This window comes from Pocillopora verrucosa, chromosome 7 (assembly GCF_036669915.1).
Source record: "Pocillopora verrucosa isolate sample1 chromosome 7, ASM3666991v2, whole genome shotgun sequence".
Classification (NCBI taxonomy): domain Eukaryota; kingdom Metazoa; phylum Cnidaria; class Anthozoa; order Scleractinia; family Pocilloporidae; genus Pocillopora; species Pocillopora verrucosa.
The window spans coordinates 8,474,563-8,491,661 of record NC_089318.1 but is presented as its reverse complement, the minus strand read 5'-3'; the positions used below and the strand labels follow the sequence as shown (position 1 = coordinate 8,491,661).

Sequence of the window (17,099 nt, the reverse complement as noted above, 5' to 3'; positions counted from 1 at the left end):
CCAGAGTTGTTAATCAGCTCACAATAGAACCCTTTCTTCTGCGACGATAAGTAGGTAAAAATGGGTGGCTTAAGGAGCGAAGCACAACTGCATACATGTCCACAGTTTCTGCCAGAGTTCCCGATATATGCCTTTTCCTCACAAGATCCGCCAAAGAGTTCGAGGAGAAAAGTGGCACCTCAAAAACCTTTCGATTTTTCTCAAAAAACTATCGCCTGACCAAGAGATTTCCTCATGTCCTTCATCGCTTATTTCATCCTTCCAAGGAGCGACAGCTAGGTAAAAGCAATTTCCATAAAAGTTAAATTCTCAGACTTCGCAATTTTTTTTTTTTAATTTAATATCTTAACATGTACGAAAACAGGCTGTATACACAAAAATACAAATGAAAAGACTGGAATTAGTTACCTCCCGGTGATTTATGGCTAATTATGTCGAGTCCATTTCGCAATAGACTTAACGCAAAGGAGAGAAGTTTATCGGTAAATTTTATAACATATTTTGTGGTAATTCTAACAAAAACTTTCCAAGGTCGTTCCAAGAAGCAGACAGTCTTTTTCTAAGCTAGATTCGTTTTGGCTGAAGGCTGAAATTGAGTATGCAAACAGAGCCGTTTTTATTCCATTTCTCATCATATCAGTGTTAAAAAAATAGTCTTGGAGACGCATCAATTACTTCGTCCTTTCACACAGCGATGTCTACAGAAAGTGTTACAAAGTTTACTTAAGTCGTTCCAAAGAAACAAACAGCCTTTGTTTATGTTCGATTCGTTTTGGCCGAAGGCTGAAATTGAGTATAGACCAGTATACAAACAGAGCTGTTTTCATTTTTTTCATTTCAAATCAACAGCTGGCTAGTTTTGCATATTGATCGTATCAATCAAGTGTGAATGAAACAAAAAGGGTCAAATAAAAAACGTGGCCGAATTTGATTATTTATAGATATTAGCAGTCAGGACGAAAATTCGTGTTGCTCGACTCCTGGCCACGTCAGTTGGTAATAACAGCAATTAATCTCCGGAGCGCTTAGCAAAAGATACTCTGAGAATTGCGAAGGGCAAACGCAGTGAAAATGCACGCCCCTGTTGCTTGTTCCTTCCTTCTCTCTTTCATTCTCTCGATTTTCACCATAACTGTCCGTGGTGACAACGCTTCAACCATATCAAAGCCGACTCCATTCAAATTAAACGACAAGGCAATAGTCTGCAATGTGGTAAACTCTTCCCCTGACGAAGCCATCAAATCACTTGAAAGGACTCTAGTGGAAACGTTGGAGAAAAAATTCGAACAGCTTATAGCCGCAGTTAACAAAACAGCTGAAGGTGCAGTTAACAAAACAGCAGAAGGTAATCTATCCGATTAATTCCTTGTCACCAATTATTCCACTTGAACTGAATCGTTTCTTTATCTCTTCTGTTTTCTTCCTCTAGCTTCATGTAAAGACATCTATGACAACCACAAGTGAGTTCTATGAATTTCTTTTATTTTCACCTTTAAAGTTCGTCCCCGAAAATAATTTAGTGACCTTACAAAGACACTTTAAAAAAGCTGAAACCTGTGTAACACTGGCATCGACAGTATTTTCAAGGCTTTACTGTCTTTACTATATTGGTGGAGAACAGGCTATCAAGAAAGACGACCAAAACTTGAACAATGCTCTTGCGTTGATTCCGTAACTTTGTGTAATCTTTCGGAACAACCTCGCGAAGTGAGAGCAAAACACCCCGGGATTTACCTTTATTCTTTCAATCACGCACCTTTAACACGCGAATTTTCATCTTAAAATTTCTTCTTAATGTTTATGAAGCATCCCTGAACTGGAACCAATTAGGGTTTTGACGCAAACCCAACACTGAATGGAAATCGTTTTGTTTGTTTTACGATCTGATGTGAAAAAGAAGCAGTCAAGAGAATATACAGTTTTTAAAATAAGATTACTGGCTGATTAATTTGCGGCTGGATCCATCAGAATAAACTGAAACACTTTAGTGGACGAAAATAATCGCGTGCGTTTCAAAATTCGTGGACTTGACTGCCACGCACCTTACATTGTACTCAATTAAAAAAAAATGTAAACCAGCAGTCACAAACAAGACATCCCGTTTCGAGAAAGGAGAGTAAGAGGTTCGTTTTTATTTGAAGTAGAAGGAAACTTTTTAGACAAAGATCGTCGCGTTACAGCGTAAATATTATATGTATTAAGCGACTACGACTATGAGAAGCAAGTTTTGACGGGAAAAAAAAAAATTAGATTGTCGGAACCGGAAGTGCTCGAGTTAAGGAATTAGAAGTAGACTGTGACCGAATTTAAAACTTGGGCTTTAACACAGGTAGTCCAAGTAACTACTAACTGAATACATATGGTGTTCCTCTTCGTAAGGTCCGAAGGAAACAAACCTTACCCCTTACTGGTAAGCCCCCAGAAAAAGGTGCCCGTGTACTGTCACATGGCAAGCCTGGGTGCGTGTGGAGGTGGCGGTTGGACGCTGGTCATGAAAATAGATGGCGATAAGGTGTGAAGAGTTCGGAAGTGTACCTGGGCAATTCGTTCACAAAATTTCTCAAGTTAGCGTTTTAAGAAAGGGTTATTTCAAAATAAAGAAGCCGTCTATAATTCAGTAGGTCTCGAGACAATTTTGCGTAAGACTGGACTCCAAGATGCACAACAATCATTCTTGCGTTAGAGTGACGTCGACGTGTAAACTAAAATATCTTGCCTACGTGGTAGCTGTTCCGCAAGAATGTAAAAAAATATAGTCGAGGTGAGAGATGTCAGACACGTTAAGCACCCACGATGTATCACTCGTGCATGCTGGTCTAAATATCTCACTCTGCTACGTTCTATTAACGACGGTCACTTTTTCGCGCCCTAGCTCTCATTGAACATGTACAGCTTCGAAAAAAAAGAAGCGCTTCTGAAGATATTTATTCGGATTTCCCTGGGTAGAATGCGACAATATCACAAAATATCATCGCCAAAATAGAGAAGAATGAGCCAATGTTATGTGCCAGGAAATTTGATATTTTTCTTTCTATTTATCAGCTTACATTTCGTTACAATTCCCAATTGTGGAACAATAAAGTCGACTTTAACCTTGCTGGTGGGAAGACTGGACTGGACAAGCAGGAGACTAAACTGCCAACCTACTGGAGTACACACTTCTCCAAGATCTGTCTCGGTATGAGGCTCGGCCACCAGGTGCGCTTCATTATGATCAACAAGCATGCAAACTCCCTGTACTCACTGATCGCCGACGGAAAATATCGTGCCACCACATTGGGTCGTTACCAATGGAAGACTCTCTTGGGATCCCAGTCCTCGCTGCAGGAGCATTGTAACCTGGAAGGGTTTAATGTACATCCACGCCCAAATCGCCGCAGGGTCAGAATTGGTATCCTTGGAAATAACGAAAACCATTGCAACTCTAGTGATTCTAGAATTGGTTTTGGTTCTGCTGATTCCTCTAACGTTTGTGGTAATGTGGCTGCATGGAGAGGGGATAATGGAGATAAGCAAATAAAGGCCATGGGATACATTTTCGTTCAGTGACATTTTAGAAAATCTTCATCCTTAACCTGCTTCTTAAGGGGAAGTCGCATAGCAAAATGTAATTAGCTTAATTCTACATAAGCAGGTGTGCTTGTCTTTCATAAGCTGTAAAACGTACGCTTTGGAATAAAAGCATGTTAAGCGGGGCGCTCTTAATACGACAAAGTTTTCACTCTTCAGAGGCGTTAATAGATCAGAAAAACACAAAGAGTTGTAAGACTGAGAAATAAAGTTGGTGATGGGAAAAAAGTGGTTCTTTCTTCAATTGAACAGCACAGGCACATTATTAAAATACAGCGCTACATGCAACCGAGTAAACGAATGACTGAGAGCTTAATATATAGCTACCGACTCCACTTGATGTTGGCAAATTCTTCGCCGCAAAAACTAACCAAGCTCCATGTTTCTCTCGGCCGAATCCGACCCAGCGTAAGTGCCTGTGAAGAGAAATGACAATTCCACAGAAATCATCTTATAAAGTGACGAATAATGAATAAATTAAAGGAACCTTTATGCAACCCCATCATTATATATCTAATAGAAAAATGCTTTTCGAGAGCTATTGGCCCGTACCACAGATCACGCCAAGACCTGGTGAGCTAACGAGTCAAGAGGTGGGTAAGATTCTTTCGAAGTCTTTGACTACTTTTATGGCCTTGTTAAATGTAGTCATTTTGACTGAGACTCGAAGCAACATAACCTTGTGCGATGCTTGGGCGTCAAACCTTCCGTTCTCAATCGCAATACCAATTTTTTTTTTACAGTTTTTCATTCTTTTCTCATAATTACACCTCGGAGAATTAAGTCTTACATTGAACAAAATCCCCTGATTAATTATTTTACGATATTTTCATTACCCTTCTGCTTGGCAACGAAATGCCGATATTCTATGTGAAATTACTCTGTTCCATCTACCTGTTCATCCGAGGCTCTAATGTTCAGTCGCAGCGGAGACTGAAAATTTTGTTCACAATTCAAAGTTGGCCGAATTACACTTTGTCTTGGTCAATAACGTTCAGAGATCTCTCAGCCCGCCTAGCCTTTTGAATGAAAGATAAATATAAAATTATCTGATCTAATGTCGGCACTAAATTGTTCTCTCTAAGCTCCGTGTTTTGTACTCTGATTGAACACACTCTTTCAACCAATTAAATGAAGTCATGTCGATCCAATCCAGGAGGCGATTGACGACCTACTTCTTCCAACTTTGTTCGGTCAATCAGAACCTCTCCCTAACAGGTGCGTCTACTTGTCACCTTAACAACGGCTCAAGGGGGTCTGGGCATGCCAGATTTGAGAGCTGAGAGTTTGCTGCCTCGAAGTACTTTACGTACGTAGTACGTTAGAGGTTTCAGAGCGAGATACAACACTCCTTAGACTGCAAAATAAAAGTCGCCACTGCGGGCATCTTAAGTTTTTTTTTTTTTTTTTTTTAGGGAAATTTTCAAGCTAAATGCTTTTGTATTATACATGATTTTGAATTTTTATGAAATTTCGTATATTAATTTTATCAATTGTATTTTGTAAATAATCTTGAATTGTGAATAAAGTAATCCTTTTTCTTATTAAATGCGATTAACAATTCATTGCCATCTGCTGCAAGATATATTTATCTTTCTAGGAATACCCTTGTTAACATGTTTGTTATAGGAAACACTCAATTTAACCCTTCAGAAACTGACTGTATGTGATGACAAGCCTTTTTCAAAGACTTTCCACGTTCTGCATCGGGAGCCAATAACTACAAGGCATAATTCCGTGCGAAATCTTTTTATAACCATTCAAAGCCACCTATTTGTTTCAATAAAGTTGCAGACACCCATTGGTCAAATTCTTGAAGAGGAATCCAGAGACACAGCGTAATCACGCATTTACTTATTTGAATTATCAAATAATATTCTTCGAATACACTGATTTTGTCCGCTAAATTACACATTTAACATGAATGCATAACATAGAGATGACATGTATCCTCTCTGTTAAAAACATAGAACAGACGCTTAGTCACTTAAAAAAGAAACTTTTTTTATTACATTTATTTCACTTGGTTGGTTGCGAGTGAGCAACATGAGATATTTCTTAAAAGCAAGTCTGAAGTGCATAAGAGTTTTGAAGGTGGTTTGAAAGGGTAACAAACTCATATAGATGTGAAGTAATACTTTTTACTTTAAAAGGGTTGGTGAATTATTTCAATCAGGTAAAGAAACACTAAATTCATGGGTGGGAAAATGACAGCTGCTATTGAAATTTGTCGATTGGTTTAAAATCAGAGTGAAAATTTGAAAACTTTCAGCTCCCGTTTCTGATGCATTCAAGTGGATGTAAGCTTAACAGCAGAAGACGATAAAACTTTTCCTTTACATTTAAAATGAGATCAAAATGGCTTTGAGGAGATATCATGGAAGATGTACCCTATGTAGTAATGAATTGTTGACAGGCATCATATTTCAAAATCCTGGAATTTATCAAATGTCATATTGATTATTCATAGGTAAGACGTAGTCAGGATTCGTTTCAGGCGAAATTATTTTTAAATGTATGTTGTAGATCTTATGTCCCGTCAGTGGTAACTGCGAAGATAAGCAAACCTGTTGCAAAGATGGGGAAGCCAAGGTGGTTATACTTGTTGTCTAGAACCTCATGCTGTATGTTGCACTGATAGACGGACCTGTTGTCGTAGGGGCTAGACATGTGATCGAGGTGAATGCGTTCGACCAGGAATAGTACCTAGATATGAATTGCGCCACTCAATTGAAGGCCACTCAACTGGTTTATAGTACTGGTAAGAGTGGACGTGATGGTAAGGCTGGTAATGGATCCAGGGTCGTGATGGGTAACGGTAAACCTTTTCAACAGGTTAAAACAATGTTGAAGAAACGTCCTGAGATCAGCACCTTAAGTGGCCTTGTTTGTCCTGTTTAAAACACCAGTGCCCGGATGGAGCCACTTCTTGCAAGCTGCGTTCCGGAATGCATGAGTACTGCCCCATCAAAAATGCAAGACGTTTGAATATGATTGACACCATTCCATCCCCACTTTCAGAGAAAGGCTTTTCTGGCAAAAGAAATCTTGTTCCCTTGCTTATTAAAAACAATCCTTAAGCTCATACATTTATTTCCATAAACCTATATGTTTGATTATTCAAATATGCCGCGGATTGTTTGAACTTCTAAGTGCTTGGTGTCCTTTTGAGGAAATTAATGAGGAAGTCAGGAGATGATGTTCGCAATAAAATAATTTTAGCTCGGTTTGGAATCATAGGACTGGAATCGCTACCATTATGTTGTCTTTGCTGCTGTTGTTCTAATTTGATTTTCGTCGTTACCTGATCTTTTCCAGACGCCAAGTACCAAACAATCGTGCAGATATGGTTGAGTGAAAAGACAAACTTAACTGATTTCCTTGAACGGATTGATTAATTAAACTAGTTTCGTTACGCAATATATAGCTGGGACTAACTACCGCAAAAACAGCTTAAGACAAGGAAAACTGTAGGCGATTGACGGACGCAGTTCTATTCTGGTAAACCTAAGAAACATTAAACAAAAAATTTACCGTTTTACTTTGTTCCAATGAAGCTATAATAGTTTTTGCATAATTTTAAGCTGAAGTTACGAAAAATTATTCTCGTTAACGAAAATGTCTCAGCTAAGTCCTTCAATATACCGTAACGTACCCTCTTTAGATTATTAAACATATTTGTTTTTGATCACTCCAATTTTCTTTTTGTTCGCTGTTTTGTTAGCTGCGATAGGTTGATTTTATAACGGATTCGTTATTTGTCTTACTAAAGAACAAAATATTTTGAACCATGCCTATGACTTCTTCTAAGTGATTGTATGAACAGGACGAAAAATTTAAATAGGGGCTTTATTTTGATCCGGCGATATTTTTCCCAAGATAACTATAGTTTAAGAAAACATATATTTCAAAGATTATTTTATGTCCGGTACTTAGGGTTATTTCTTCCCATTGCTTTAAGAACATTAATTAAACGCACAGTAATTTGCGTAAAATAAGAGCCTTTCAGCGTGTTGCCAAACTAGTGCAATATTATTATTTATACACGACAGTTTGATACGTACCTATGACCATAAGCTGTTAAACTGACCTCGTAGAATTTATTTAGAGCGTGTCCACGAAAGCACCGGGCAGTCGTGCTACATGCCATCTCGCCGATTTCAATGAAACTTTGCCAGTTTAAAGGGTCTACCCCAAAACTCAAAAAGACAAACTGGTTTCTGTTTTGGTTTTTTCCGGGGGGAGATAGACTACCCCCCCGGTTTTTCTTGGTTTTCACCATCACTGAAATCGCTTCAAAATAGGTAAAATGTATGAAGCTCTCACTGCGATGATATTTCACCAATTACTCTGAGGGTTTGCACACATATTGTTACATCCTTAGTTAATGTCCGCCGAAAGTATCAGTCAATTTGATTGACGGCTGGTCAATCATCAGAGGCAAATATACAACTGTGTTTTTAGACTTTTCGATTCATCCAAATATTTGACAACTTTGAAGTCAAATATCTCCCGTTGCCAGAAAGCTACAACACTAATCATAATTACCCTTTATAACCCACTATTTCATCTCTGAAAATCATCAAAAAAAATCTTTGGGCACCAAGGTATTTTTGTCGTGGATGCCTTTTAAAATCTGCGACTGCGATAAGTTTCTCTTAACTAAACCTGTCACGCAATTCTTGCTCTAGGCGGTCACTTGACAAAATAAACCTATATTTTTTGTTCTTCATACAAGATGATTGATCAAGAAAGATTAAAAATTTAAAAAACTTTCGAGACTTTTGTAGGAATGGAAAATTTCAAGTTTAGAGAGATGCATGTAGGCGAAAATCAATGGGAAAATCGTAGCGTTTCTCTCTCTTCAGTCGTTTATTACTGTGAAGATTTGCTAAAATCAGGAAATGGGGCTCTTGTACAGAACAAAATATTCATTAGTCTATAATTTGATCGTCTATTATCATTATCGCATAGTTTACAATAAGGAAACTGTAACAGGAGAGGATATTTTAGAGTCCGCGTGCTTGTTGACGTACAAGTTCCCGAGTGTAACAACTTGGGCTTTTCCCCACCGCTGTTCCCACCGGATGACGGGAAACTCTGCCCCCCTTATTTGATAGGAAATATCAATAGCCCTATAAATTCATCAAGTGCGCCATGTTTCCAGAAAATAAGACTAGAAAATGTTTTTTTCCACTTTCCACCATCAAGAAATTCCACGTAGAGAAATAGTATTTGTAGCGTGTCTGCGTGACCTTTCATGAGAGGTAAAAACTGTTTATCTTTTATATTTAAAGAAGACACTTCTAGAAAGTTCTTAATTCTTCTGTTATCTTATTTTCCTGTTTTTTGACTGCAAATATCATCTGTATTTGCTATTATTTTCGCTGATTGTCATGGCCTTTCCTGCGTGCACGTGCGAGCCAGATCATATACAGCACTCTTTCGAGTTTCTCTGTGTGGTGTCGGGCTAAGTGTGTAGGTCTGGCTCAAAAGATATCTGCACGCTGCAACACGGGTTCCTATGTTTTCCCCTTTTTCTTTATTTATATTTTCATTCTCTTCCTTGCATTATCACACATTTATGTTTTTTTATTCCCTCAGCGCGTTCCCTCAGATTTGGTAGTAGGCTATGAAAAGTATAATATTGACCAGAACTGAAATCCTTTTCTATCACTATTTGTTTCAGAGAACCCCCGTTATTTATAACTTTATTTCTCAAGAGAACGTGTTTTTATTTGCTATTTATTTCCATTAGAACATGAAAATAGGTCCTTTTGTTTCGTGACTCCCAAAATCGTGTTTGCGACAACATCAATTGAGAAATCAAAGGTAATTACGCCTGAGAAATTCGCTTGTAGCCTTCTACCCGAAGAAGGCAAATCCATAACGTTCGAAGACCTCTGTAAACTAGAAACATTGCGTGATGTTAAGGGGTCAAATATTTACACTAAATCTGTGACCCTCAAACGGATCACGTACTCGTACATGTAACGTCCGGAAAATGTCACGCATGTATAACACCGTAGGCGCACCTGGTGAATTCTATCCACTGGCTTCAATAGTAAAGACACAACTTATTTACGATGGCAGAAGAAATCAAAGCTAGTGGAGGGTCTTCCTGGTGTCAAGGTGACTGTAAACCTAATAGAACGCGTACTGTAACTGCTATCTTAGAGTCGGCAATGAATAAGGAACAAGAGCGCTTATCTGAACATCAGTTTTCCTAACTGGTGACTTGTGACTGAGATGAACTTTATATCAAGTGATTGCCAGAGATACGCAGGTACTGTAGAGGCGCTCACATAAATAGAGGTGGGCGATCCTCCCTCTGACTTAAGAACTGCGACAAGTTTATAGCGCAGACCAACTGGCACAGTTTGGAGCACCTCAGGGTCTTACTGGGCTCATCACATTAGAAACCTTCAGCAAACTAATCGTAAAAGCGGGTGTTTATCAGAAACGTGCACAGATTTCTGTACGCGGGTCATCGCGAGAACTATACCCACTCCTTCACAGACAGAACAAGAAAGCGAGATATTTTTGCTAAAAGGAAGGATATATCGAGACATTTCAGTCATTGGCTGCCATCCAAAAGCACCCTGACAAAGACAAACACAGGAGTGAAGCTAATAAAAAAATCCGCCTATGATAAGATCAAGAGCAAATGTTCGAAGTCCGGTGTCACAGCGGATTTGGACCCCCCGCGGATTTGAACCCCCCGGTCCAAATCCGCTAGCGGATATGGACCCCCCCTTCGCAGATTTGGACCCCCTTACCAAACTTTCCTTTTAAGCATCCTTTGTATCATATTTGGTAAATAATTCTATTTGCAAGCTTTTTTGTCGATGTTCTTTTCAATCACAACACAACATTTCCTTAATAAAGGTAAAAAAAAAAAACAACAACAACAACAGCCATTTCGTTCCAATTCTATCGCATTTATTATAGCGAGTCGAACACTATACGTTAGAATTAGATGTGAACAAACTACTGCATTCGAACTATTGAAATTGTTACAATAAATCTTTGCTTCTTCTGATGCGAATCAACATTGGTACGAAACGTCATAACAATAGTGGAGTAAAATAACTCAGTCTGATTTTCTAAAATAATAACATTAAACAGTTTTTGAACAAGAACAAAGAAACTACTCGTATTACAAGTCGTTCGTAAAGCCTATGATAAGTAAAAATGTTTCTATTCTGAACTATTGAAACTCTCAGCTTATTCTCAGATGCAAATCAACGTTAATGTCAACGTCTTAACGAAAGTGGAGACTATTACATCGAACTCAATCTTATTTTCTAATTTTAACGATTATTAAGAGGCTGTCTCTCTTATTTCCACCCGGTCAATTTCGCGTCAAAAATAATTTTGCCTGAAACTCTGTCAACAGAAAGACTTTACCTAGGAAAGAACTAAATTAGATTTGGTTTGATTCGAAATAATTTTCTGACTGCATTAGGGGCCATAACTATTTCCCAGTCCGTAGGGACCGTCGCAACGTCTCGAAAATTGAAAAATTGGCATATTTTGTAACATTGTAAAATATTTTATTCGCATAGTTAAGCCACAAAATTTATATCAGATTGCTTAAAAACCTTTCTAGTTTGCCAAGAAAGTTAGAATTTGCCCTCTCAATATATTTGAAAAGGCGAATTTTAGCATATTCTGACCACTAGAAATCGCCGTCGGCCGATGGCCGTAAGTAACCTTGATTTAGACGTTAAGTTTTGGGATTTGGGACCTGGTTGACGACTCTATCCTACACAGCCGTTAAGTTTAAACTTTTATAGGCAAAAATATGCAAAAACCCCTGTACGTTTTCGATTTTTGAAAAGTTATGACCGTTTGAATCAGCGCATGTACGAGCATTGGCGATTTTTTCGCCCACACCAAAATCGAACCACTGGAGCAGATTTCGTCAAAAATACAGCTTACCTTCGTCGCATCTTAGGTTTATGTGAAATTTCAGATATTCTTCGCTCCCCAAACTGGTGAAATTTATGATAATTCCAGCGAATAACTCCAAACTTCAGCGGTCGGCATCTATCGATACTCTTCTTTGACTCGTTGTTGCGAACTAAACTCGAAAACTAAAGCCATGTTTCGCGCTTAATGTCCTGTTGAAAGTTTGGATTGCAGCTGCATTCTCTTCAAGAATCAATCATAGAACTCCATTTGTAAGTCTGTGTCGAAGTTTGGGGGCTAAAATTTGGAATTTAAAGCTCAACGATTGCACTATCGCGAATAACAGAGGTCCGCATTAACCATTGCGGGTGAACCCGCTGACCCTTTATTTATTCTGGAAGGCCTGCAAGTGTAGTATGGCATGCAAGTGCTTTTTCGAAACCAGAGAGGCTTCAATCTGTAGCGAGTCTTCAGCGAGGTTGATAAAGCTTTCAGAATGTACAGGTGATATCAGTGATCATCTACGAGCATGTCACTTAGGTCAGCTTAGAGGAACGGTACAAGAATATGAGCTTATCCTTAACAGGTCAGGGTTGCCACACGACCTTTCCCCTGATCAACTAGAAGAACTTTGGATCTGCGAAAAGCATAGAGGAAACATGGGTAAAAACTGGCGACCACGTCGCACTTGCCAGTACCCGCTGCACAACGGCCGGAAAAAGCAGCTAAATACTAGAAACGCAGTTCATCTCGACATGTCAAGGGAAATTAACACTATCTTTGCAGAACTCGTTCCAACAGGTTCCCGTAAGTACGATTTTTATGTAAATTCTCGCTTACCAACCAGGTATTGTCCTGAAATGAAGGGCAGGGTTTAAATTAAGATGATATCTACACATATATTGAGGTGCGGTAAATGTCAGAATTCAGTATTTTGGAATTTGATTAACATTTGGGTCAAAGCTCGCACGCGAGTGAGTATAAAACAAAACAACTGCTGCGATTTCGTCCCAAGATACGTACCGTAATACAACATGGCAGCTAGTGCAACTTGATAAGTTAAATCACACTTCGACTTATAACATTGCTCTGAAGCAAACTTGAACCTAAGTTTCCAACACCACAAAATTGTAACGTTAGTCAATTATGTATATAATCGGGAAACACAACAATTGCACTTAAAAACGCGTAATACATTGGGTTTTACTGCCCTACCTTATCTCTAACATCTACATGTTTACAAAAGCATTTTTTTATGTCATACACGCAAGGCGAGATACTAGATAAATAAACTTGAAAAGTAATTTTACACCAATGTTTACGCCGATGCAAGATAACATTCCTTCTGTTTTGACATTTATACATTTACACAAAGCACTTTTGTGTTATTGATATAAAAACGAGGAGGCATCGATTTTCGCCCTTTTATCCCTAAATAGAGTCAGAGTTTAACAACCTTTGCAAACACCCTCCTATCCGAAAATTGAGAGCGTACCCCAGGGTCACGTGATCATAGTGCAACAATTTTTATTTGTTTTCTATAAGTATGGCTCTGCTTATTATCATTTTGCATTATTGTTGTATTTCGTGCTTTTCAGTAATCTGCGTATCTTGTTACAAGCTGCACAAGATCAAACTCGCGGAGAACATGACGTTGTTGCAAGGGCAACGTCCCGAAGAAAGTAACCAGCAAGAGGACGAACCTTACAGGTGATATAACGCTACCTGATCCTATAAATAAAGCAGACCATCATATGCATTGACACCTAGAGAACTTTTAAGGACAAATGTTCAATTAAAATGCTGCATGCTAGCAAAATTGTTTTCCTCGGCGTGGCCACCCACTATAACATTTTGCGCAACATTGCTAATGCAGCAAGCAAGTTATGTTTACAGGTACGCGGTGACAAATAGTGTTTTGGCTTTAAATTGGGTGACCTAAAAAGAGAAAATGATTGATTAATGTACCATAAAATTGCACGCGGTGGTGCTGATAGTGAACAGAACGGAATTATTTGTGCGTATTGCTGACGAAGAATGAGTTCTTCGTTAGCAACAAATTCTACTTTCGCAACAATGCGCGCAAAGATTTTAGTAGGGACATACTATGCAGTCAATCACATGGCGGGAGAACTTCAAATTTTTGTTTGATTTTCTCAACTCCCAGAGTCGCCAAACGAATAGCAGCTTTAAATCTTGCAACAGTCACATCAACGCCTGCCGCGACGCCGCCTCGACCGAAAGCAAATGCCCTTACAGCTGATTGGACTCTGGGATGCAGATCTGAGACCGACAGCCAGAGCTCTGGAGACGACGAGGCTGCTGAAAGTACCAGCGAGTTAGCAATGTCGGCGTTTACAGATGCCATGGAGAAACTGAACCCGGTAGCAACCGGTGCTGGCCGCGTCAGTCCGTTGACCTTTCAGCTGAAAAGTACATGGGAGGAGGCAAAAGAACACGAGAAAGATATTTGCATTGACAAGGCTACTGAAGCTTGTACTCTCGTTTGTGACATCATTGCGCCGAAGGCTGGACAACAGCTATTTCAGGCCTGTTTTACACCAGATAAAGGGACTAGCCACTTAGACCTTGTACCTTTGATGCAGGCCTACAGCAACCCCATGAGTACCTTGAAGACCCTAATTCTAAGCCTATATGCTTATCGATATCCAGTGAAGACCCTTCAGAAAATCCACGAGCCATACTCAAAGTTAAGCGAGTGGCAAATTAGACGCGCTAGAGCTCATGCAAGAGAGTATGGTCCAGGTTCTATGGTCGAAAAGTCCCCGTGTCATCGAGTTCGACTGCCACCAATAAAGCTTGACCATTTCTTAGACTTCGCGAACCGCCCTTACTTTTATCAAGACGTGTCATTTAGTACGAGGAAACTGAGGCTCAGCAGTGGTGAGAAGATCACAATGCCAAATGTCATTCGCAAAGTCACAAGGTCAACAATGGTCAAGCAGTACCTTCAGTTCTGCGAAGAAGAAAAGTTTGAACCACTAAGCCGTTCAACCCTATTTCGCATCCTCGAGGTAAGGGAAGCCTCTCAACAGAAGTCCCTTAGTGGCCTGGATAACACAGCAGCTGACGGGTCGGCGGGGTTCGCGCAACTCCTCCGAATAGTGGAGGAGCTTGATCAGATTGGGCTCGCAAAGAACGTGGCAGACGAACTGCGGAGAGCCCTCAGCGAGGGTAAGAGGTACCTCAAAACCCAGTTTCAGAGTCACTGCCAGGAAGATGAGAGCGAATGTCCCGACCACTGTCGTAAGTTTGGTCTCAGCGATCCAAACGATCCAGATTTCCAGGAACAATGCTCACATCAACACACGCTTCTCTGCCCTCAATGCGACGAGATTACTTCCGTTTTACAGAAGATGCAACAGATTGTTAAGGATAACAAAACCTTAAGTTTTTACAGCGAGGACCAAAAAAATGACATGTTGTACGACATCCAGAAATCTTCAGAGGCTATCGTCCAGTGGAAAGCTCACATTATGAGATCCGTGAATCAGGAATGTGCAAAGCAAGATATTATCGCAAAGCTTGACCAGACTTCGTGTCTTCTTGTTATAGATTGGGCCATGAAGTTTCTGCAGCTGCGCTATAGAGAGAAGCAAAGTGACTGGTACGGAAAAAGAGGGTTAAGTTGGCACATTAGTAGTGTAGTGTCTCGAAGCAAGTCTAACACGTTTTCGCAGCTAGAGCTGCACCTGGACGTTGGAAAGCATACAGTCAGCGGGTTAAGCCAGTATGATGTAATCAAAAGGGACTGGGCCCTTAAGTTCTCGTCGATAGATACCGCTGGTATCGAGTGTTCGAGCTGTTCGGTAGATTCCAGTACACCACTCACTTCTCCCGTGAATACTTCGCCCCACTCGTCTCTACGAACAGGATGGGCTGTAAGCAAACCAAGGGGCAGCGTTAGATTTTCAGAGAAGGTAAAAGAATACCTAACGGCACGGTTTATACTTGGAGAAAGAACTGGGCGAAAGGCAGACCCAGCCCAAGTGGTAGTGGACATGCGAAATGCGAAAAATGAATCAAATGCACGTTTGTTCACTAGAGAACAGTGGCTGACAAAGAGCCAAGTTCAGAGCTTTTTCTCCCGGCTAGCAGCAATGCGACGAAAAGATCGGGGTGTGATCGGGATATCGCTGGATGAGGAGGAAGATGTCCAATGCGTCCAGGAAAATTCTGAGAGACAAGATCTGGTAGACAAAGTTAACAAAGAGATCAAAGTCTCACATCCAATCTGCTACGACACGTATGACCTCTGTGAACGTTACCACAGTAACACACTTCAGAAATTCAATGTGGTTTTGTTGAGAGCCATTTATAGTCATTTTGAGATCCCTGTAAAATTGAGAGACAAAAAACAGATCCTCATAGACAAACTGTCGGACTTGATTAGTGATTGTCAATGTGTTTCTCAGTAGACTTGTGTAAACAATGTCTTATACGGTGGCTGAAAGTGAAGAATATGCTCTACAGATACAAACTATCTTTAGTTCCGATATCAAGTTCTGACGGCGTTGTTATAGTGTAATATATTATAATATCTAGTAGTCAGTGAAATGTTTTGATGAAAACAATAGAAAATTTACCAAAAGCAACACATAACATCTGTTCATACGAAGCATGTGTCAAAGTTTTTATCACGTTGGTAGCCGATTTCTCCGACTATTGACAGGTTGCTGATCTGTGGACACAATCGACGCGGAACCGAGAGAAGCAAGCTCAGGATATTTGAAACTGATTTATTAATTATATGATATCACACTCCAGGTAAAAGCATTTATTCTTTTCATCCAAAATTTTTCTCCACAAATATTACATTGGGATGTAAAGTGGGATACAAAACGAAACCATACGGCACAACGTACGGCACAAGCTATCAGCGGTCTTCTTTTTTGTGCGGACCTTTATGAGAACAGTTTAACATCGAACTGGATCGTCGTGATCTAAATTTAAGCGATTATTACTTCACTTCAGAAGCCTAAAACCTTCATTTCCCCCCTCAGCTTCCAGACATGAAGAGTTTATATTCTGACTTTGGAAAAAATTCAGCTCTGTAGCGATGTTAAATGGGTGATTTACCGCGAAATGTGGCTAATTCCGACATTGTTTTGATACCACGAATCGCGATGGATGCCGCCTACTTTCCGAAGGCAATACCTTGCTATTTGTTGAGGTTATCGTGGATTTCACCAATTTGGTTATTAGAAAATTCTGAAGTGAGCCATGTAGCCGGGCTGCAAAGCGGGTAAGCTGTATTTATGACGAAATCTGCTCCAGTGGTTCGATTTTGGTGTGGGCGAAAAAATCGCCAATGCTCGTACATGCGCTGATTCAAACGGTCATAACTTTTCAAAAATCGAAAACGTACAGGGGTTTTTGCATATTTTTGCCTATAAAGGTCTAAACTTAACGGCTGTGAAGGATAGAGTCGTCAACCAGGTCCCAAATCCCAAAACTTAACGTCTAAATCAAGGTTATTTACGGCCATCGGCCGACGGCGATTTCTAGTCGTCAGAATATGCTAAAATTCGCCTTTTCAAATATATTGAGAGGGCAAATTCTAACTTTCTTGGCAAACTAGAAAGGTTTTTAAG

The 17,099-nt window shown here is 39.8% G+C and overlaps 1 protein-coding gene across 1 annotated transcript; it reads left to right on the top strand.

Moving 5' to 3' along the window:
- Positions 1–977: 977 nt before the first annotated feature.
- Positions 978–3,792, top strand: LOC131780346 (uncharacterized skeletal organic matrix protein 5). Its single transcript, XM_066169330.1, has 4 exons — positions 978–1,345; positions 1,430–1,460; positions 2,380–2,512; positions 3,043–3,792. Exons 1-4 carry the CDS (start codon positions 1,072–1,074, stop codon positions 3,547–3,549), a joined length of 945 nt encoding a protein of 314 aa, XP_066025427.1. The 5' UTR covers positions 978–1,071; the 3' UTR covers positions 3,550–3,792.
- Positions 3,793–17,099: the final 13,307 nt, after the last annotated feature.